Source organism: Trematomus bernacchii, unplaced genomic scaffold (assembly GCF_902827165.1).
Source record: "Trematomus bernacchii unplaced genomic scaffold, fTreBer1.1, whole genome shotgun sequence".
Classification (NCBI taxonomy): domain Eukaryota; kingdom Metazoa; phylum Chordata; class Actinopteri; order Perciformes; family Nototheniidae; genus Trematomus; species Trematomus bernacchii.
Genome location: NW_022988043.1, coordinates 26,691,380 through 26,713,040, shown reverse-complemented (window position 1 = coordinate 26,713,040; position 21,661 = coordinate 26,691,380). Strand labels below are relative to the sequence as shown.

The 21,661-nt window shown below is 41.0% G+C and overlaps 1 protein-coding gene across 1 annotated transcript in view; it reads left to right on the top strand.

The window, feature by feature from the left end:
* Positions 1 to 664: 664 nt before the first annotated feature.
* adgrd2 (adhesion G protein-coupled receptor D2) overlaps positions 665 to 21,661 on the top strand; it is a 35,125-nt gene continuing 14,128 nt past the window's right edge. Inside the window, exons 1-18 of the mRNA XM_034117670.1 lie at positions 665 to 998; positions 1,198 to 1,255; positions 1,421 to 1,660; positions 1,751 to 2,380; positions 4,685 to 4,807; positions 6,713 to 6,807; positions 7,958 to 8,233; positions 9,400 to 9,511; positions 10,947 to 11,099; positions 11,448 to 11,556; positions 12,068 to 12,173; positions 12,253 to 12,308; positions 12,389 to 12,515; positions 12,764 to 12,867; positions 13,046 to 13,148; positions 13,983 to 14,136; positions 16,722 to 16,855; positions 18,247 to 18,362. Coding sequence (XP_033973561.1) covers positions 954 to 998; positions 1,198 to 1,255; positions 1,421 to 1,660; positions 1,751 to 2,380; positions 4,685 to 4,807; positions 6,713 to 6,807; positions 7,958 to 8,233; positions 9,400 to 9,511; positions 10,947 to 11,099; positions 11,448 to 11,556; positions 12,068 to 12,173; positions 12,253 to 12,308; positions 12,389 to 12,515; positions 12,764 to 12,867; positions 13,046 to 13,148; positions 13,983 to 14,136; positions 16,722 to 16,855; positions 18,247 to 18,362 — 2,741 coding nt within the window. The 5' untranslated portion in view covers positions 665 to 953. The remainder of the gene's footprint in view (positions 999 to 1,197; positions 1,256 to 1,420; positions 1,661 to 1,750; positions 2,381 to 4,684; positions 4,808 to 6,712; positions 6,808 to 7,957; positions 8,234 to 9,399; positions 9,512 to 10,946; positions 11,100 to 11,447; positions 11,557 to 12,067; positions 12,174 to 12,252; positions 12,309 to 12,388; positions 12,516 to 12,763; positions 12,868 to 13,045; positions 13,149 to 13,982; positions 14,137 to 16,721; positions 16,856 to 18,246; positions 18,363 to 21,661) is intronic.

Sequence of the window (21,661 nt, the reverse complement as noted above, 5' to 3'; positions counted from 1 at the left end):
AAATCAGCACTTATTAAAACAAATTCAGCAATAAGTCATACTGTGTCTAAATGAAGGAGTTATGAAATGTTTTGTGATTTTCTTGACGTACAGATGTCCTCATTGTACCGTAGTCAGCCATGGTAATGCTACATTTTGGCCCCTAAGCTTCCGTGTCCAAATTTAGATTTGGGATCCAATGTTTAAATATGTGACCTGTTGCATAATTTAGTCATCATTCTGTTAATTTGCCCATGAAAAGCATGTGGCAGGTGTATTGTGACTGTATGTGTTTGATGTCCACATCCATACAAAAGCTTTCCAAACAAAACCACCTGCTGAAAGCCATCGGAACAGACAAACTTAACGGTTAACTGTACACTGAATACATGAGTAGAACTATTCTTTTATTGACTATGAAGTACACCAACAAAACAGATGTTCTAATTAACTTAAGAGAGTCCTATAGAAGGCATAACGAAGGAGAATGTGGTAAAAATGTCTGCCGCCCTGCTGCCCTTGATGAACTCTCTGTGCCAAATGCTTGACACTGCTTGCGTAAGTAGGGTTCTTTTAAAAAATTACGGCATTTGCATGACAAAGGCAGATGGCTTCAGGGTACTAAAGAGGGAGGGAGGGGTTGGGGGTCTGAAGGAAGGCAGGAGACAGACTGAGACTTGGACAGACGCACTGGGATCGCTGGCACTCTCCCAGTCAGGAGACCAGAACTGTGCTGGATATGCTGGATATTGAACCCAAGGCGGTGGATGAGGAGTCAGGACCAGAATTGGGTTTGAACATGGAGTCTGTTCACAGATTACTCAAAGAGACTCTCTGCTGCTTCAGAGGAAAATGGGGAGAGTGCAATGTTTCAGGAAAATAACTTGTTTTTTCGTACATCTGGATCGAGTGGAAATATATTTTTTAAATAAGTTCAGCGGTTTATTTTAGCTGGAGACTACACTGGCTTAGAGATGACTGGAGCTCTGCACACTGGACTCATGCTTTTCTCTTTTGTGGTAATTACAATGTTATACTATGTTCACCAGAGACTTGCAAATAGTACATTTTTAACGTGTTATTAACATTTCATTGTTTAAAAAAAAAAGCTACTCAGTACATCAACTGAATATGTTACTGGAATATGTTAATACAGCATTGATAACTGTATTTAGCCAAGTTAAAATACTATAGTTAACTAAACATGTTCTCCTGCAGGTGGTATGTGAGAGTGAGCCGACACATGCTGGGCCAGACAGAGCTGGGGATTTACACGGTGAGACTGTTAATCACTTTTAGGGGCTATTTAGTGGGCAGCAGTTTTATTTTGTGCTATTGACTTCTCTTTTTCCTTCATCAAAAAATCAACACTTATTTGACTGAAACATCACTATTTCTAATTCATGCTTGTCGTGATTGTTTTTTTTTTGTGACCTTCCAGAACAATCCAAACTGCTCCTCCTAACTTCTAACTGGGCTTTCCACCTGGTCAATGAATCACTGGACTTCTCGGGGGCAGACAGATTCTGCAGGGGCCAGTTCAGCTCCCTTGTGCCTGTGGAGCAGTCAGAGGACAGAGGGGGGGTCTTGGAGCTGCTTCAGCAGGCCGCACATCGCTCGCCTGTCTGGGTCAGAGATCCTGCCAAGGCAGCCTCCAAGCCTCTGGCCCTCTCCAAACAGTGTGAGTGTAATCATTGGCGCTACAAATCAAATAAAGTCAAATAAAATACAAAAACAATTTGATCAATTACCTTTCCCGGCTTTTCTTTAGATTTACAGTTCCCAGCTCTAAACTTCCCAAGAGATTCTCGTGAGGGCTTTGCTCGTGTCAACATGTCCTTTCCCGCCCTGTCCTCCATCAGTGTGTGTGTTCGAGTTCAGTGGAACCCAGAGTGGAATGAGGTGTCCACTATCTTCTCCTATGCTGCACCTGTGTTCACCAATGAGTTCCAGCTGAGAGGCCAAGTGGACATGCAGGGACGCATCCTTCTGGCTCTCATCATCCACGGGAAGCACCTGCCATATAAGGCATCCTTCCCCAACGACGGAAATTGGCATCACATCTGTGTCACATGGCGCCTTAGCAACGGCCACTGGGCTATCTATGTAGATGGGGACAAGAAGGACATGGGCTCAGGCTCAGACACCTCCAGGAACATCTATGGTGATGGAATACTTATTCTGGGTCAGGATCAAGATTCATTTGGTGGGAATTTCACAGAGCCTTTTTTTGGAAATATCACTGACCTGAATGTTTGGAATATGTCTCTGGAAACAAGGCATGTCCGTGCCCTCAGCGCATGTTCCTCCAAAACCCAGGAACTGCTTTTTAGTTGGAATCTTGAGCACGTAAGCAGCCACCCAGTGGTGAGCGAGGTACAGGCCCTTCTGTTTTGCCCAGGTGAGATCACATTCTGTATGCTCAGTTTCATTTCAGAGGCTGTCTCTTTTAAATTAGAATGTCATCATGCACACTAAGAATTGCTGGGATATTTCATATAACCTACCTCCACAGTGGTTTGATCATGCTGGTTGGTGCCTTTTACATTATTGCGTTATTTACACGATCATGGGTAGTTTTAGTGCAGCCCATCCGCTGGGTTAGTGGCTGGGTGATACTAAAACAATGCAGATAAAAACTCATCCTCTCTTCCTCCACAACCATGTGCTAGCCACCTAGCGGCTAGGTCACTTCAACCATGTGGCTTGGTTATCTGCTTTGTTTTGTCAACCAGTGGTCCTTTCAATCAATCTCCTACAGCAGTCCTTCAAGATATTAAAGGAAGGAGCTTTTTTTTTTTACCAATCATTCCAGTAGAGACCGCAGAAATACCAGCCTAAAAGTTACTGAGTGAAACTATTTAGGAACAGGCTATCTTGCTAGCAGTCAACACTTTGTGTTTATACTGCAAGTTATGAGTTGCTCATCTTTGGGTTTGGGATTGGCCTACATCCTGACGTTTTTATGCTCAGTCTAACACTTTTAACAGATAATTCTGTAAGGAAACATGAAAATAAAAACACCTATGTATGAGGTAAAATCATCCTTTTATTCTAATCGATTGTGGGGATGTGTTTAATGTAGCACATGCTTAAGGTTGAGCCATGTTCAACTTTGTTGCCGGTCGACACTGTGTTGTTTGTCGACAAAACATTGCTTTTAAAGCCAGGCTGTGTCATTCTGAAGAATGAGGAAACCTATTCTAGCACTTATGTTGGTCTGAATGTTGCCTCATTTGGAAACGAGGCACTGGGTTAACCTTACTCAGTGGTGTAATGTAACTAAGTACATTTACTCAAGTACTTTACTTAAGTATAATTATAAGGTACTTGTACTTTGCTTGAGTATTTCCATTTCATGCTACTTTGCTACTTTGTTCTACCATACTACAGTTCAGAGGTAAATAGTGTACATGTATTTAATACCTTTAGTTACTTTACAGATGTGGATGAATGATGTGAAATATAATCAAGTGTTAAATCAGACTTTAGTTCCACCTGGAGTAAATCCACAAGCTACCCTGCAGTATACAAAGTCATTCAAACTAGCTGCACCTTTACCAGCTTTGAGAACACTTTCATGATCAATAACTCTCCAACACATTGTACGTGAAAAGGCTAAGGGGCGGGACATCTCTAAGTGGTTGACCAATCACAACAGAGCCGGCCAGCTAACCAATCAGAGCAGACTGGGCTCTGGTTTCAGACAGAGGGTGAAAAGAGGTGCTGCAGCACAGGCAGAGTGAGAAAAATAAAGAGCTTTTTGAACATTAAAGCATGGAGACATGTCACAGTAGAGACACTACATACTGATATACACCTGAACATGAACATAATATGTCCTCTCTAATATCAAAATGTGTGTATTATGTTCTTGCTTTAATTATATGTAGTTATGTATTCTTGCAGCAGTATATGTTCATAGCATTTCTTTTTTATATATAAAGGTAATTTTGGGCCAGAGGGCCTTTATTGGAGTTCTGTTGAAAAGGAGACGGATGGAAGGACATTCCATGAGTTATTCAGCTGGCTCAAGGTTCGATCCGGCTTACCAGCAGCAGTGACCATATATGGGATGTGAACTCTAACCACTGAGCTATCCGGCGGCCTTCATAGCATTTCTTATCTAGTTCTTATTATTTGCCTGTCTCTTACTTTTCAAGTCATTCTTGATAGATTCCTCCCTAAAGAGGCCTGGGCTAGAGAGTGTTAGAATGAGCCGCAGGATGAAGGGCAGTGAGGTGAGTCAGAGGGGCAGAGAGGCGCTGAATGGGGGGGACTCCCACAGCTCCAGCAGTGAGGGGCAGTGCAGGGAAAGAGTTCCGTGCAGGAGTGAACAATAACCCCCCCACTGTCACAGTTTATATTACTCTCTTAAGATCCATGCAGTCAGGGTTTTTTTTTGTACGATTACAACTCAAGCTTAAAGTTGTTTTTAAAGTTAATTTCAAATCACAATGTTTATTCAAATCTAATTTGTATCTCATTATCTCATTTGATCTCATTGTTGATACTTTTCACCATTGATGACATTAACATATAATAGAGCTGACTCTTGTGTTCTTGTGCGTACACTTTCCTTGTTGTTCAGAGTTTGATTCTTTATGGTTTTTGCACTTATTGTAAGTTGCTTTGGATAAAAGTGTCGGATAAATGATATGTAATGTAATGTAATGTAATGTAATGTGTGTCACCGTGCTAGCAGCAGTCCACCAGCAGATGGAGCTGCAGGGCTGCAGGACCCTGCAGGGCGGCTCAGATCAGCCCCCCCTCCTCGGCCTGACAGACTGCTCTGATCCACTGCCATTCATCTGCCGGAGCAGCAGAGGTGAGCGGAGACACACCAGAACATATCAGGATTTGACTTCTAATTTATTTTATTAATGTTAGTAATGGTGAATATTGACTTAAAGGTAATCACTATATGTGGAGCCTGTATTAGGTGATTGATTTGACAAACCCTGCAGCCATGTACTTTACTTACCTCAGCATCTCCATACGTTATTACAGCAGTAAATACATTTGTTTCCTGCAAACCTTAAAGACAAGGCATGCAAACAGTATGGACTGTACCCATGCAGAACAGTTGACTCGTTGCGTATCAGAAATACTGACACCACCACTACCCAAAATGCAACCTTATTCCCACAGGGAGTGTTGACCAAACTCAAAAACATTTAATTTGTTCAGTTGTTTAATATTTTATGTATTCCAGTCCGTGTTTCTAAAGAAAAACAATGAAAAAAATAATACAATGAATCTTCTGAAAGACTTCTTTGCTATCTTAACTGTAACTCTCACACTCAACTGTAAAATGTATTATGCTCTAAAGTCTCCTTAACACGTTCTCCCCCTCACTTTTTAAATGAAGTCTCTTAAATCTTCGTCCTCTAGACACCCCTTCAGTTATTGCTCAGCACTTAAAGAAACAGGCGTAGTCAGCTGACTTGACGCCTTGAGGTGACATGTTTGCTTTTTTATAATCCTTCTGTAACACAATGGCAGACGTTTTCAAATCTATCCTTATACCAACAGCAATTGTAGATATCAAAATAGCTTTTTGAGTAGTTAGAATTCCAAGAAGTCAACATATTCATATTTTCCAAATAGTAGCGATTCTAGTTAACATCTAGTTAATATCTAACAATTATTTCATACTTGTAAACATGTTCATTCTTGATATGACCAAAAGATTTTCTGCCAGTTGAAATGTTTATTTTGTATATCTGATGGAAGATTTAATGACAACTATGTAATGCTCAAGTACAGTAATTCCATTTGAAAGATGTTGTAGTTCCAAATCATGTCCATAATATATTATGACTTGTAGAAAGAACAATGATATAAAAAATGCAATTCTCACTAGTGGAAACAATTCCACTGTTATTATTTGCAGTTTTCATTGTAGAATTCATCCCTCATTACAGATATCATAAAGAAATGTTAAATGTAACTGATATGTCAGCTTGAATTTGTCACCAGTTATAATTTAAAAACAGTTATCTAGAATACGATTGTAACTAGCAAACATATGAAGCACTTATATCTCAAGAAATTTACAATTCCTTTTATTAGTCAAAATTGAATTTATATATCAAAAAAGGAGATTTATTATCTTGTCAAAATTGTACAAATCATCTATGACTTACATATTTGAAATGAATGGGTCATTTGGGCTACATATTGGAAATGCTATTATTGATATCTGAAACCTATCCATTACATTTCGACTGAACCTTTTTTCTTACTAAGAAGGAATTTCTGATATCTTTTATGACATTTCAGATATTTCTAAAGCAGTTTCGACTACTTTGACTTTTGACCACATGTACAAATGCAATAGTAACATGTCAAAAAAGTTTTTAAGTGTTTACCTAACTCAATGGCTAGCATTCAGCCCTTGTAATTAAATGTTAAAAAGTCTGCCCATAACAGCCCATGCACAGGAACACTTGAAGGGAAATAAAGTCAACTCTGAAAATGTTGGATGTACTGTAAGATGATGTTTGCGTACGTGATGTGAAGCAATTAATACATATCCACTAGATTGACTGATGAGATAATAGTACTGTACACATGAAGAGGCGGGGTCAGAGACATGCTCAGTTGGGAGTTTTATGTTTTTTCAGGATGTTCAGAGACTCAGGGTGGAACTCTTCCAGCTGAAGAGTTCTCTGAGCAGCCGAGCATCCTGCCATCATTTCATCCTAACGTTTCGTTGTGTTGGGCACAGAGCGCTTCCTGAAGATGAAGCAGATCAGTGACTCTCAGACCTCGCAGCCCACAGCCTTCATGAACCAGCTGATGAAGCTGTCCAACCACAGCCAGGTACACAACGCTACATCTTCATCCACAAAAACTCTCCTCCACTTCTTTAAAGATTTCACTGCTTTAAATGTTCCATCTTCCAAGGATCTTTGCTGTCAAACCATTATTTATCTGTTAACCTCACCTAACAAAGAGCCATAGATTGTTTTGGCACACATCATTCTGCTTTATTTAAAAGTTTAAGTTAATCTGACAGAGTTGAATGGGTTTTTAGCATTTTATAAGTTTATGCTGATACCAAAATGTTGATTAGAAGCTACATTTTGGCTTCTATTTAAAAACAATAGGGGGTTTGTTTTGCTTTATGACTAAAAATGACAATGCTTTTGTGATAAAAATACTGATAAATGATTAACTTTAACAATGTGTAATAATGTAAAACAGACTGTTGATTGCATATAACACTTAAAGGTGGGGTATGTCATTTATTTCAGAAACAATTTTTGTTATATTCCATGGAATGCTCTTAACATCCCGATAGCAATGAATATATTAAATGCTTTGACAAAAAATCCATAAAAAACATGTAATCTGTGGAAGCCGTAGCGCTGTAAAAAGCACGACCAATCATTTTAGTCGGCCCGGCTAAAATAACTGGATGGCCTACCTGCCTGTCAGCCTTCCATCTGTGCACAAACTTTATCTCGTGCCCTCATTGGTCATGTGCGCGTTCGTGTGTGTTGGAGGAGGGGCTCTATAAGGAAGTCTGAAGGAAGAGGCAGATTTTTTCCGGTTGTGTATTTTCAAATTCTAGCGCACTCGAGCTGGTTTCTCCAAAATGACATACCCCACCTTTAATAGCACAAATCCCAAAATGATATGCTGCCCCTCTGATGACTCCTGATTCCCTGTACAACTGTTTAAAGGGCCAGGTTTTATATGATGAAATGTGCCTTAAACCCCAGCTGTCTCGCCAGATAAAACACGACAAACGTCTCATGACAGTCGACAGTTACAAGTTAACGGCTCCCAAACAGAAATGAAAAATGATACAACCAACATGTTATCAAATACACCCAATACTATCCATTAATAAGAGATGGAACACTCTAATGTTCATAATCCAAAATGAAATAAATACACAGGTTTTGGAGTTGATGTATGATGAACACAAAAACAGACATCCTTCTGTCCCCCCCCCCCCCCCCAGGCAGTGCTGGGGCAGCAGCCGTCGGGGCGGGGCAGCCTGTCTCAGGTGTCCGCCCTACTGGAGGTCTCTGTGCAGGCCCTGCAGGACACGCAGCAGGAGGGACTGCAGCCGGCGGACATGGTGTCCCTCATCCAGCTGCTGTCTCTGGCTGCTGACGTCCCCACACAGCCCCCCACCAAGGAGACCTCCATCCAGGAGCTCAGCCAGCACTTCATCAGCGTGGCGGACAGCATCATCAGCGCAGACAACGCCCTCAAGTGGCAGGCCATCAAAGAGGTAGCACATAAACCCTTTAGCCCTGACGCGTGAGTTTACAAATCTGTGCAGTTTGTATATTGTATTCACACCGGAGGGGGGAGAAGTACTCAGATCTAGTACTTAAGTAAAAGTAGAAGTACCAGATTGTAGGAATACTCTGTTACAAGTAAAAGTCCTGCGATCAAAACGTTACTCAAGTAAAAGTACTAGCATCAAAATATACTAAAAGTACCAAAAGTAAGCAGATCGGCCCAAATCAGAATAATATAAATCATATGTTTGTGTTTAGTGTTGATTATATTTCACCACATTAATCAAATTGTGCAAACTAACTAAAGGTATTAAATACATGTAGTAGAGTACAAGATTTACCTCTGAATTGTACTGAAGCAGAAGTAAAAATAAGCAAAAATATTACCTCAAATTGTACTTAATACAGTACTTGAGTAAATGTACGTAGTAACTTTACACCAATTCATTTAACATAACATATCATAGATCAATAAACTAAATCTAATTTTGACGATTTCTCTCTGAAAAATAGGGAATAACAGTACATATTAAATGTGAAATAGTATATTCTACAGGCAATAACAGAATGTAGATAGATAGATAGATAGATAGATAGATAGATAGATAGATAGATAGATAGATAGATAGATAGATAGATAGATAGATAGATAGATAGACAGACAGACAGACAGACAGACAGACAGACAGACAGACAGACAGACAGACAGATAGATAGACAGATAGATAGACAGATAGCTCCCTTCCCCCCCGGCCTCTCAGAGCTCCAAGGCCACCTCAGGCAGCCTCAGTGAATGAGCAGCACTCTGAAACACTGTGGCCGTACACATCCACAAACCTCCGCTCGGCTCCCACCTCTGTCTCCAAGGCTCAGCTCTTGGACGGGCATATTGAATTCAGAAGGAGGGGGTTTCAAAACAGACAATGGCAAATTCCACAATTGCTCCCATCATTATAGGCCAATCCATTGAACTGTGTGTGCCCTCTTCAGCCAAACTGTGTGTAGACGCTGGCATTCCGCAGAAAAAGATGCTGAAAGCATTTTCTCATTGTGTGGCATTTAAGTAGTCATTTTGAAATGTACCTCTTCAGCTTTTACAAGCAGGGCAGAGTGGGTAAGTTCTGCTGAGGTGCAGCTGCTCCGTGTGTTTCAGGTGGTGAACGGACCCATGGATGTGGTCAACACCATTGACCAGATGGTGACCAGCCTGAGTGCCAGCTTAATGGCAGAGACTGATCACATGACCATTCTCAGACCCAACATCAGTGAGTCACCAACACAAACACACACACACACACACACACACACACACACACACACACACACACACACACACACACACACACACACACACACACACACACACACACACACCTACACACCTACACACACACACACACACACACACACACACACACACACACACACACACACACACACACACACACACACACACACACACACACACACACACACCGTACATACTAAAAGATTAAACAAATCTAGCATGGACATTTTGATAGAACGGGATCACCCATTTGGGCTGATTTCGATCCTGGTCTTGGACCCTCATGAAGAGGCTCCAGCTGCACTGAAGCTGCCAGAAGAACCGTTGACCTTAAAAAAGATACTGATTGGTATTGCTAGGGTTAGGGTTAGAGTTAGAGTTAACCAAATGAAAAATATATTGTATATAGAGTACATTGGGATTTGTTTTTGGATATACACTTATTTTCCAGGTGTTGTTCGATATCAGTATCCAAGTTAAGATCTGGGCTTTAAAGCAAAACAGTTGAATACAGCATGGGTTTAACTTTTGTAGATCTGGCCGTATGGTCTATCAGTGATGATAAGTGTGTGTGTGTGCGTGTGTGCGTGCGTGCGTGTGTGCGTGCGTGCGTGCGTGCGTGCGTGCACATTAATGAAATCGGGCATACCACAGCACTTGCATTGTGCAGCTTTGTTCATGATGGAACTTCTAAAACTTCGATTTTTCTCTTTTGGTGTCACATTTTTCTTATCTTGTTATTGTACTTAAAGGTGGGGTAGGTAAGTTTGAGAAACCGGCTCGAGATACACTTTTTGTTATATTCCATGGAATGCTCTTAACATCCCAATAGCAATGAATATCTTAAATGCTTTGACAAAAAATCCATAAAAAAATATAATCTGTGGAAGCCGTAGTACTGTAAAAAGTACGACCAATCATCTGAGCCGGCCCGGCTAAAATAATTGGATGGCCTACCTGCCTGTCAGCCTTCCATCTGTGCACAAATTTATCTCGTGCCCTCATTGGTCATGTGCGCGTTCGTGTGTGTTGGAGGAGGAGCTCTGTGAGGAAGTGGCAGATTTTTTCCGGCTGTGTATTTTCAAATTCTAGCGCACTCGAGCTGGTTTTCTCCAAAATTACCGACCCTACCTTCAAAGACTATTTAGAAAATCTGAAGTAGATTCCTGAGATTGAAGTATTAAGATCTTAAAACCCAAGATAAATATGTTGCCATGGTAACACGTTTCAGCTCAGATTAATAATCTAAATTAGTTTTTATATTTTGATTACTTCAAAGGTCTGCGAAGATTAGAAACAGGTGTAAAATATCTACATTAAAAAGCATCTTCTTTTAAATATTATTTCCCTTAATGCATGCATTAAATATAATATTTTACTCTGAAACCATCAAGTGTTATCCTTATTTTCAGAGCTGGAGGTGCAGCAGCAGTGGCTGCAGGGGGGGTCCAGAGGGTCCTCAGAGTCCAGAGGGTCCAGCTTCTGTGGGCCCGAGACAGAGAGACTCACCAACCTGGACTGTATTTCAGTTCCAAATCAGAAAATACAGGATCTCCATAACAACGGTAGGAAAATTCTGCAAGAACCAATCATCTTCCTCCACTTGAATTTAAAGTAGTCACTTATTCATACTTATCCATCACAGCGTTGAGTGTTTGCAAAGAGAGAAAACACATTTCAGTCTTGAAAGTGAACGACAAACTGCGAATGTGTAGCGTGCATTCAGCTACTTACACTCCCAAGGTCTTGCTGTGAAGTGTAGATGGAGGCGCAGAGCAGCTTTTTCTGAAACAACCATTCATGGTGAACAATTAGTAATCCTAAATCAACTACATTTCTCTCAGTAATGTTTTATTTGGCTGTCTTTAGCAAGCTGATGAAAGCCTCCTCTTGCTGTTGTGTTCAATGTTCAGGCTTCCATAAGCTCACGTTGGTCAACACGTGGTACGGCTCTCTGCGGCCGCTATTCAATCGTGAGGAGAACATCACCATGGTTCCTACGGTCACTGACGGCAGCCAGAGGTAACACATACTCGAGTGGAGGCGGGAATCAATGCTTTTGGCTTTCTTTACATGTACTTTTCTTACATGTATTACATTTAAATCCGGATTAAAGCTACACATTTTGGTTGTTAAACAGAACACTATGTGTGACAGGACTAAACTGACTCTTTTAGAGTTTAGTCCACCTCCTTAGCTATTTGTCTTCTCAGATACACAGATATTACAATAGCTTGACAATAGCTTGACAATAGCTTCATTCCAATACTGTGCCAGTAAGTCATGCTAATGAGCTAGCATAACATTTATGCTGCAATAATAATTGTATTGACCACTTGTGTCAAAGAAATTAAAGTAATAACAGGTATATTATATGTATAAGTCACAGTACTATTTGTTTGATAAGCTTTGAAAACCAAATTAATTGCTTATTTATTAATGCAATTAAAATATTATACTTCTATTTATTTGATAGGGACTAGCTTGCCCTTTGTGTCTTTTGTTATATTGTGTGAATGTGTGTGTGTAACAGGTATTTGGGCACCGTGCTGGGCTCCTCGGTCATATCCACCACAGTGCTGGGAGACGACCAGCCGCTCAGCACAGCCGTTCACTTCCAGCTCCAGCACAGAGTTCAGGTGAGCCAAAACTCTCAAATATCACCCATCACTTTTCCTTATTAAATATCATATACATTATATACTATGTTTATTACAGAATCCCACTGGTACTGTGTATGATCCAGTGTGTGCCTTCTGGGATTTTGATCTCAAGTAAGTACTAATGAACATGATTCGGATTTCTGTGTGTTCAAAGACACCTATGTAAGTATGTTGTGTTTGTGTCTAACTAGTCCTGAAGCCGGTGGGTGGTGGAATACCAAAGGCTGTGATGTCGTGTCCAAACATTATGGATACACCGTGTGCTACTGCAACCACACCACCAACTTTGCATTGCTGTTGCAGGTTTATGAAGCCCAGGTAACACTGCTCCGTCCAATTACCACTGTGTGTGTTATAAATATCTATAGCTCATGTTCTGTGTGTGTGGTGTGAGTGTGTGTGTGTGTGTGTGTGTGTGTGTGTGTGTGTGTTGTGTGTTGGTGTGTGTGTGTGTGTGTGTGTGTGTGTGTGTGTGGTGTGTGTGCGTGTGTGTGTGTGCGCATGTGTGTGTGTGTGTGTGTGTGCGTGTGTGTGTGTGTGTGTGCGTGTGTGTGTGTGTGTTCCAGAGGAGCCCGGAGAATGAAAAAGCTCTGCAGGTGCTGACGTTCATTGGCTGTGGAGTGTCTCTGTGTGGCCTCCTCTTCACCTTCATCCTCTTCATCGCTGTGGGGTGAGTCACTACCACAGAGTGCACTCTGTAAAGCGCAGAGGGTGAAAAGCATTTCATAAAACCCAGATTCACATCAATAAATGGAAGGGAAACAAAACAGCACCACACTGAAACAATCGTGTGTGTGTGTGTGTGTGTGTGTGTGCGTGTGCGTGTGCATGTGCGTGTGCGTGTGCAGTGTCCCTAAATCAGACCGTACCACCGTCCATAAGAACCTGATAGTGGCTCTGAGCGTGGCTGAGCTGCTGCTGATGTGCAGTGACTGGGCGTCTGCCAATGAGGTGAGACTCCATCTATGATTTTATGACCTATTTTCACAGTAAGCTAAACATTTATGATACTTAACTGGCAGTATGGTGAACTCACATACATGAGTGCAGGGTTATATTCACACTAACTGTTGGTTCACTCTCTCACTCTCTTTTTCGGTCAAAGATCTCATCTGTTTTCATCAATAATGCTTTGAAACCAGTGGTGGAACTGAACTAGGTATACTGATTAAGTAATCTGGCGTCACTTCTACTTTACGTAATTATTTCCATTTCACACTAAATTAGTATATACACATAAACACATTAATGCTTCAATAATTATAACCTAAAATATATATACAGTATATTTTATTTGGAAATTGGGCCATTCTTCATAATAATTTAAAAATAACTTGTTTCCAAAAGTGTTTAGTGTATTCACTTTTACAAATTCCACGTTGGATCATCTGATTCACATCCTCAATACAATCGTGGTTATTCTGTCTGTCACTGTAGTCGTACATAAGAAATAATAGTGTCAGTTCAAGACTTTTGATTTGAAACCCACATCTCTTTTTTTCCAACTCAGTCTCAAAACCAAAATTGTTTGAAATCAACCGATGACCTTTATGTGTTTTGGACACTCACTTTCAGGACACAATTGAACATTTTTGCTTCACTACACTGAAAGACTGAAACTTTGACAATTGACAAACGTTGAAACATGTCATTCAAATCAACATTTCAGTTTTTACAGTGTACTGATGAAGTTCTAACTCAAGAAAAGAGCACCATCCCGTCCCTCTGAGAGGTGTGGTTCAGACTCTGTCCCAGCCTCAGGTGTGTGTTTGTGTGATCCTGCAGGCAGCGTGCTTCATGGTCACCGCCCTGCTCCACCTCTTCTTCATGGCCTCCTTCTCCTGGATGCTGGTGGAAGGTCTGCTGCTCTGGAGCAAAGTGGTGTCGGTAAACATCAGTGAAGACCGCAGGATGAAGCTCTACTACATCATTGGCTGGGGTAAATCTCATCGCTCTTCAGTGACTGGTCTAGATGGAGTTTGAATTAGGACCATTAGTTTCCTGTAGACAGGGATGCAATGCATACACATATTATGTTGCATGGATTCATTCAATTTTCAAAGCCATTATCACAATTGAGTTGTGAATTGGTTCAATAAAACAGTACTATATAATACAACTATAATATAATGAAATTACCAATTACTTTGTTAAAGTCCACAGTCTGTGTTAGTGTTTCATTTGGTTGTCAGGGTTACTAGGATCGAGTTTGTTTCCATATAGTCATGTGATTCCAAGACCATAGAATATGTTGACCAGGGTGTTTATGATGATCCAATCCGTTTTATTCCTATTATATCAATAGACACATCTCCCCAAATATTTTGGTTTATCCCAAATTGAAAGATTGTTATTATATTGTAAGCTATACGCCCCAGTAATGGAAGTTGTCAGTTCATTTCAGGTATTTCAGTTTCTCTGAGAAGATTGAAATTGTGCTGCAAATAAATAAACTGTGCTGCAATGTTTTCCATGACTTTGATCATGTTGATCTAATAATCACATCTCTGTGATGAGAGTCAAAAACTAAAACACTTTCAAAACATGAACTGCAGTTTCGATACAATATTAGTCCAAATGACATTGCACATTTCTTTGTATATACTGTATATCCAATAATCAGTGACGTGCAGTGAGGTTCATGGCTGGTGAGGCACTGAGTCAGATTTACAAATATTATATTTTGACCTTAATCGAAATATTCGGTTATTTTCAAAAGCTTTTTTAGTCTGATGCTTCGATTCATTTTAAACAGACCGTTCAACAAAAGGATACCCAAAATCTAAATATTGGATTGTTCTTTCTTAGTAAGATCCCATTTTCATTACAAATGTGGTCTTACCTTGACTTGAAGATGAAGTCCATGCTATCCTTCTGGACAACAATCTCTATTACTTTTTTGTAAAAGTCCTCCTTATCTTCCTGTAGTTTCAAAAGTCTAGTTTGTTGTTACGTCTACCGTCTCTGCGTAGAATTACAGTAGCAACAAGAACCTGTGGGCTCACGTGCGCCCCCTTCAGTGCGGCAGAGGTTATGGCTGCCTCCCCTGGTGCATTTTCATTGCCGTTGAGAGCAGCAAGCCTAAATATCATATATACGTGAAATAAGTTATTTAGAGACTATGGATGGCGAGGATAAATGTAATAAAGGGATCTACATACATTACATTTGTGACCTACAGTGAGATGGTAACAGGCATGCGCTTAGGGCCCGCTTTCCAGCCAGTTTCTGTGGGGTGACGCATTCTGAGGTGAGGCAGAGCTCATCTGTGCCTCAACTCAGCCCACAGTAAATGGCTTGAGCGCGCTCACAAAATAAGTGCCCGCGCTACATTAGTGCCCGCGCTCCAGCAAGTTACTGTGGGCTTACGAGAGGCAGAGCACGCCCCTGCCTCACTTGTCATCGCTCCCGTAGCGGAGCTCGGCAAATTTGCTGATTTTGACTATAAAAAGCGATTAGAATCATACATAAATCACACTTACAACACAGATCAGTGGAGACATTTTATTATTATTACTATTTCGTTTTTCTTTAGTTGTTTTTCCGTTACATTGGAGTATGACAGGTGAGGCTCTGCCTCCCCTGCCTCCACTGACTGCACGTCGCTGCCAATAATACAGTATAATATATCACGGACATGACTTGTAACAAACTGTATGTGTACCTCACATCACCAGATTCTTACTGCTAAAGTAGCTAAAGCTAAAGCTACTGTAAAGTTAGACCACATTTCCCAGAATTCTTATTTCTCTTTTTTCAATGTTCTCCTCTTTGGCTTTACTGAGGGGGGTTTCTGGAAGTGACTTTTTTTCTGTTAGCCTCAGTGTAGTATTATCAGTCTGTTATCTCCCATCCAATCATCCGCCCCTAGAGGAGGAACCCCCTGTGTGTGAGCCCATGACATTTCTTGCAGTATTTCCATAAGATTACAAATTGCACCATTCAAATCTAACTTGCTGATGCCATAAAAACTCCCCAGAAGATGATTTTTATTTTGAAAACATTAAACGCATGCACCCTCCTCAGGACCGAACCTTGTACGATCTGATAATGGACGGGGATCCATGCCGGACGTGTCAATGACCTGTCCTCTATTCACACTCTTAGGGTCTCGTAGCTCTTGTGTTGGGGGTGTAATAAACGTTGCAGCCCACAGGAGTTGCTAATGGAGCTTCAATACTGGTTTGTCCAATGCAATGATGAATTCATGGTTAACTTATATCATCACTGCACTTGGGGTGCATGTAGTGAACCTTAACCCAGTTCAAACATTCTGCAGCTGTTACTGGTAATGTTCCGAAATCCATCTGTGATTGGTGATGTTGCTGAGAACATTGTGTGAATAAATTCACTAACAATATTAAGGTGTTCCTCTCAGCGCTCCACGTTCTGCTTTAGACTAAATAGAGAAGAGAAGCTAACAGATTAAACAGTCTGCTCCATAAATATGTATTCAAACATGCTGACTCTTGTGTTGTCACAACACTACCAGGGTTCTTTTTATTTTATTGAATTGTTTTTCAGGACTACCTGTTCTCATAGTTGGTGTCACACTGGCCGTATCAGTGGATGAGTACAAGGCAGAGGACCACTGCTGGCTCAACGTGAAGACTGACACCATCTGGGCCTTCGTGGGACCGGTTATATTTGTCTTGGCGGTATGTAATCAGTGTGTGTGTGTGTGTGTGTGTGTGTGTGTGTGTGTGTGTGTGTGTGTGTGTGTGTGTGTGTGTGTGTGTGTGTGTGTGTGTTGTGTGTGTGTGTGTGTGTGTGTGTGTGTGTGTGTGTGTGTGTGTGTGTGTGTGTGTGTGTGTGTGTGTGTGGTGTGTGTGTGTGTGTGTGTGTGTGTGTGTGTGTGTGTGTGTGTGTGTATTTTAAACCTGCCTCACTGAACTCCAAACCTCCATTTCTTGGTTACTTTGTAAATCTTTATGGGTATTCAAATCAAATCCTCAAAACAGAGTTGATTTATGTTGCACAAACAGGAAGTTGGTTCCAGAGAAAGGGAGCTTGGGAGTCCTGATCTAGTTTTGGGGACTCTGGGAGCTACTAACAGACCTGCGCTCTGCTCAGCCCACTCTCACTCAGGACTAGAGCTCTAGAGGGCTGCAGAAAATACTCTGGCCCAATTCCAAACCACGCCCTACACCCTACCCCTCCGTGGCGGAGTGACACTCGCAGCTCAACGAGCCTCCCTCCTGTCAGATGGAGGGAGTAAATACAGCGGCAAGCTTTGGGACAAACTCCCCTCTCTCCGGCGGAAACAGGAAATGCCGTAACTGTATGTAACAACGGTTTCAAATCAGCATCTCTTAGACAAAACATTAAAATTAATAACTAAAATAAAACTTTCTTTAATTGTGTTACTTTTTTGTAAAGCTTTTTTGTAAAGCTCTTTTAGTTTTAAACCTGAAACCTAAGCTTCTTAGTTTTTGCAACAGTCTGTAAATATACACAACTTTATAATAAAATGCACACATTTACCTTTTTCTAGACTAAACACAGGTACGATCCTAAGTTAAAAAAATATGAGGTTATCATGAGGTTGTTAACATCGCAGTTTATCAGTGGATGTTTGCTGGAAGCCTGGAACTACTTGTAAACAGCGTGTTTCCTTTCGGGGACACACAGCGTTGAGTCCGGTCTCAAGTCAGCACCGATGCAGACTCGCTGTTTGAGGGCTTGATAACCCATTCCCCCTCCACACTTGTTGGTTTGGAACAGCACTTAATGTGGCGGACCCTCCGCGCGAACGCGCAAACGGAGGGGTAGGGTGTAGGGGTAGGGTGTAGGGGGTGGATTGGAATTGGGCCTCCATCTCTCAACATGAAGATGGAGCTTCTTTATCCCCGTTCTATATATTTTCTTTATATTCCCTTTTCCTATCTCAGAAGGTCAGGAGCAGTGAAAAATGTGATTAGTGTGATTTCCTGCCTCCTGAGTAGGAGGGTCATGGTGCCCTCCTCCTCATGTGAGGTGGAGGCTAAGTGGATGTGCAGGCCTACTCTGAGCTGGGCGCCATGTTGATGCTGCTTTCCTCTGCCTGCAGGTCAATGCAGTTGTGCTGTGTCGGGTTGTCATGGTGACCGTTTCCAGCGCTCGTCGTCGTGCTAAGATGCTCAGTCCAAGCTCGGCATCAAAGATGCAGACCTTTGACCTCACCTGGTGAGATACAATGGGTTCTCTACCTCTCTCTGCCACTCTCTCTCCTCCTGCTTTTTGTGCACTCTCCGTTTTTCTCTCGAGCGCCCACTCTCTCACACTCTCAGCCTCTCTCTCACACACACACACACACACACACACACACACACACACACACACACACACACACACACACAGACTAGCTGTTTCCATTTTGCTGGAGCCAGCCACAGTCAATAGAGACAGTGTGAGAGATTTGGAGACCAGGAGTCAGCTGTGGGAGTTGTGAGGGCTTATCAGCTTAACACCTGGTCCCAACACAACTGTGTGTGTGTGTGTGTGTGTGTGTGTGTGTGTGTGTTGTGTGTGTGTGTGTGTGTGTGTGTGTGTGTGTGTGTGTGTGTGTGTGTGTGTGTGTGTGTGTGTGTGTGTGTGTGTGTGTGTGTTTGGGTTCTGTCTCTACTGCATGCAGCCATATAGCATTCTGTTATTTCATAATTCTACTTTCATGTTATATCATCGGGCCATTTCCTGCCCTGCACAACATGAACAGTGTGTAAACATGTGTGAGCAAACAGCGGAGTTATTGTTGTAACTTAAACGTTACAGTCCTCCTTACTGAGGGAAGTTTGAAGGCTAAATGTACATCCTTCATCTTTGTTATAGAACCTTGAAAAAATATTTCTGATCAGTTCCATGTTTTGGTATTTCACCACATCTTACAGAAATATTGTGACTATAATGCTTTCTAATCACAGTAAAGGATAAGGCCATGCCGTCCTTATTGTCAAACACTCCTGTAAACATTCAAACCAACCATGTATGTTTTAATCTGCCTCTCTTTATTTTCCAACAACCCATCCGATCTGGTTCTCAACCTTAAACAATACTTCCCTGTTAGTCAGAAATCTTTCAAAATGTGTCACACTTAATCATCCCCTAATTAGAAAAGTCTCAGCAATTTCCTAAAACAGCTAGTTTCCTCTTTTTTTTGTCAAACGTTGCACCAAGGAGAGAAACAATTTAGTTTTGAGGACTATTTTCAGCGGCGTACTAATCTACATGTGTTTAGTATATTGGCAACAGGACGGTGTGTGTGGGATTGAGTCAAAATATACTACAGTGTGTGTTCATGGTAATCAGTGTTGGGTGTAACGCGTTACAAAAGTAATGGAGTTACAGTAATGTATTACTTTTTGCTGTAACAAAGTAATGTAACGCATTACTAATGAAATTTGGGTAATATACTACCCGTTACAATTCTCAGTAATGCAGTTACAACTCATTTTAACCCAAAATGAAATGGTGTTTTGTTTTTTAAGAATTCACTAACATCGCAAGACATTCCGACACCAGAGAAAAATTGTGCCGGTAGATTAGTAAACCTGGTGTTTACGTAATCAGTCAGGCTGATCTTGATGAGCCTGAAGGGTGTTCTTTTCCCCATAATGACCAAGTCGCTGCACATTATCCCGCTTATTACATGGCCAGATACTAAACAAACTAAGGAATCGACTCCCAATATTAATTGAAATTATTTTATTGACTTAAAATTATCTTATTTCTTCCGCTAAGAAAAGAAAAAAACTCCGTTCCACGCATGGATGTATAATAAGAACTGGATACAGCTCGTTCTTTCCTATGAGAGCTGCTCATTGGCGCAGGAAGACAAAATGGCCCAACTTTTGAGAGAGCGAAACGTCACAGATTACCCGTCAAGCCTGGCTGTCAGAGCAGAAGAACCTGTATGTGCAGTCACAGAGCATGCGCCCCTTAAGCCCCGCCCCCCGAGCTCCCACTCTCAGCTCACTAGAATTAATGGAGAGAGAAAATAAATCGAGATTCGGCTTTTAGTGCATTTTACAACTTTAAGGACCGAATGATTCTAATAAGGGCTATAAAATAGTAGTTTATTTAGTTAAAAACAAATTATCCACCGATTTACAGACGTCTCTTTCCCCATGTTAGTCAATGGGAAAAAGTTGTTTTGGGCCGGGTGACGTCACGGACTGATACGGAAATCGCAGTACGGCCGTTTGGACCAAGCCCCCAGGAAGTGCGCCGGACTCAGATGAAAATATTCGTGCTGGCCAAACGGCGGTACTACACTTCCTTTTGGTTGCCAGGCCCGGAAACACTTTTTCCCATTGACTTACATGGGGAAAGAGTGGTCTGTAAATCGTTGGATAATATTTTTTAAACTAAATCAACTACCCAGTATGAACACTTGTATAGCCCTTATTAAAAACATTCGGTCCTCAAGTTGTAAAAATGTGCTAATAACGTTATTCTGTGAGTTATTTCCCTCTGCATTATGAACGCGCATCTAACCCACGGGACCGCGCCGCCCGGCACGTTCATGTGACGTGTTCAGCACTACATGCGTTTATCTTTACCCATGGATGCACAATAAGAACGGACCCATATCGCCTTACTGCCAGCCCACGGAGCTGTAATAATGGATATATTGCACATGTTTGCTGTAATTCATCATTTGTAAAATATTATACTACATGGGCTATATGATTAAATCTTGTACCGTAAATGTTGTATTAAATAAAGTTAATATTACCGACGTAGATTAACGTCCCTGTAGCTTCTTATTGCACTAAGAAGCTTATTGCACTGTATATATATATACATATGTATATACATATACATATATATATATATATACATATATATATACATATACATATATATATATATATACATATATATATATACATATACATATGTATATATATATACAGTGCAATAAGCTTCTTAGTGCAATAAGAAGCTACAGGGACGTTAATCTACGTCGGTAATATTAACTTTATTTAATACAACATTTACGGTACAAGATTTAATCATATAGCCCATGTAGTATAATATTTTACAAATGATGAATTACAGCAAACATGTGCAATATATCCATTATTACAGCTCCGCATTACAGATCGGGCAGGTGGACCGATCGGGTAGTGACACCACTAACAAGTCCTTAACCACTGCAGAGCCCATACCGTGTTCCTGTTAGTGTTTACTTCTTGTCTGTCTTCTTCTGTTCATTTATCTGACGTCTTTTACCCTCTTTTACTTTCTCTTTCTTGATCCTCCTTAGCAACGGAATTGACCAATCAGAATTGAGTATTCAACTAAGCCTTGTAATAAAAGTTGTTAGTAGCCTTAAGGGCCTACACAGTTGCTGCACTAAACTACATTTTAGCATTTATTTTGCGGTTATTTTGGTGAAAGTAACTCAAAAGTAATATAAAAGTAGTGTAACTCATTACATTTCAGAGACAGTAATATTGTAATGTAACTTATTACTTAAAAAA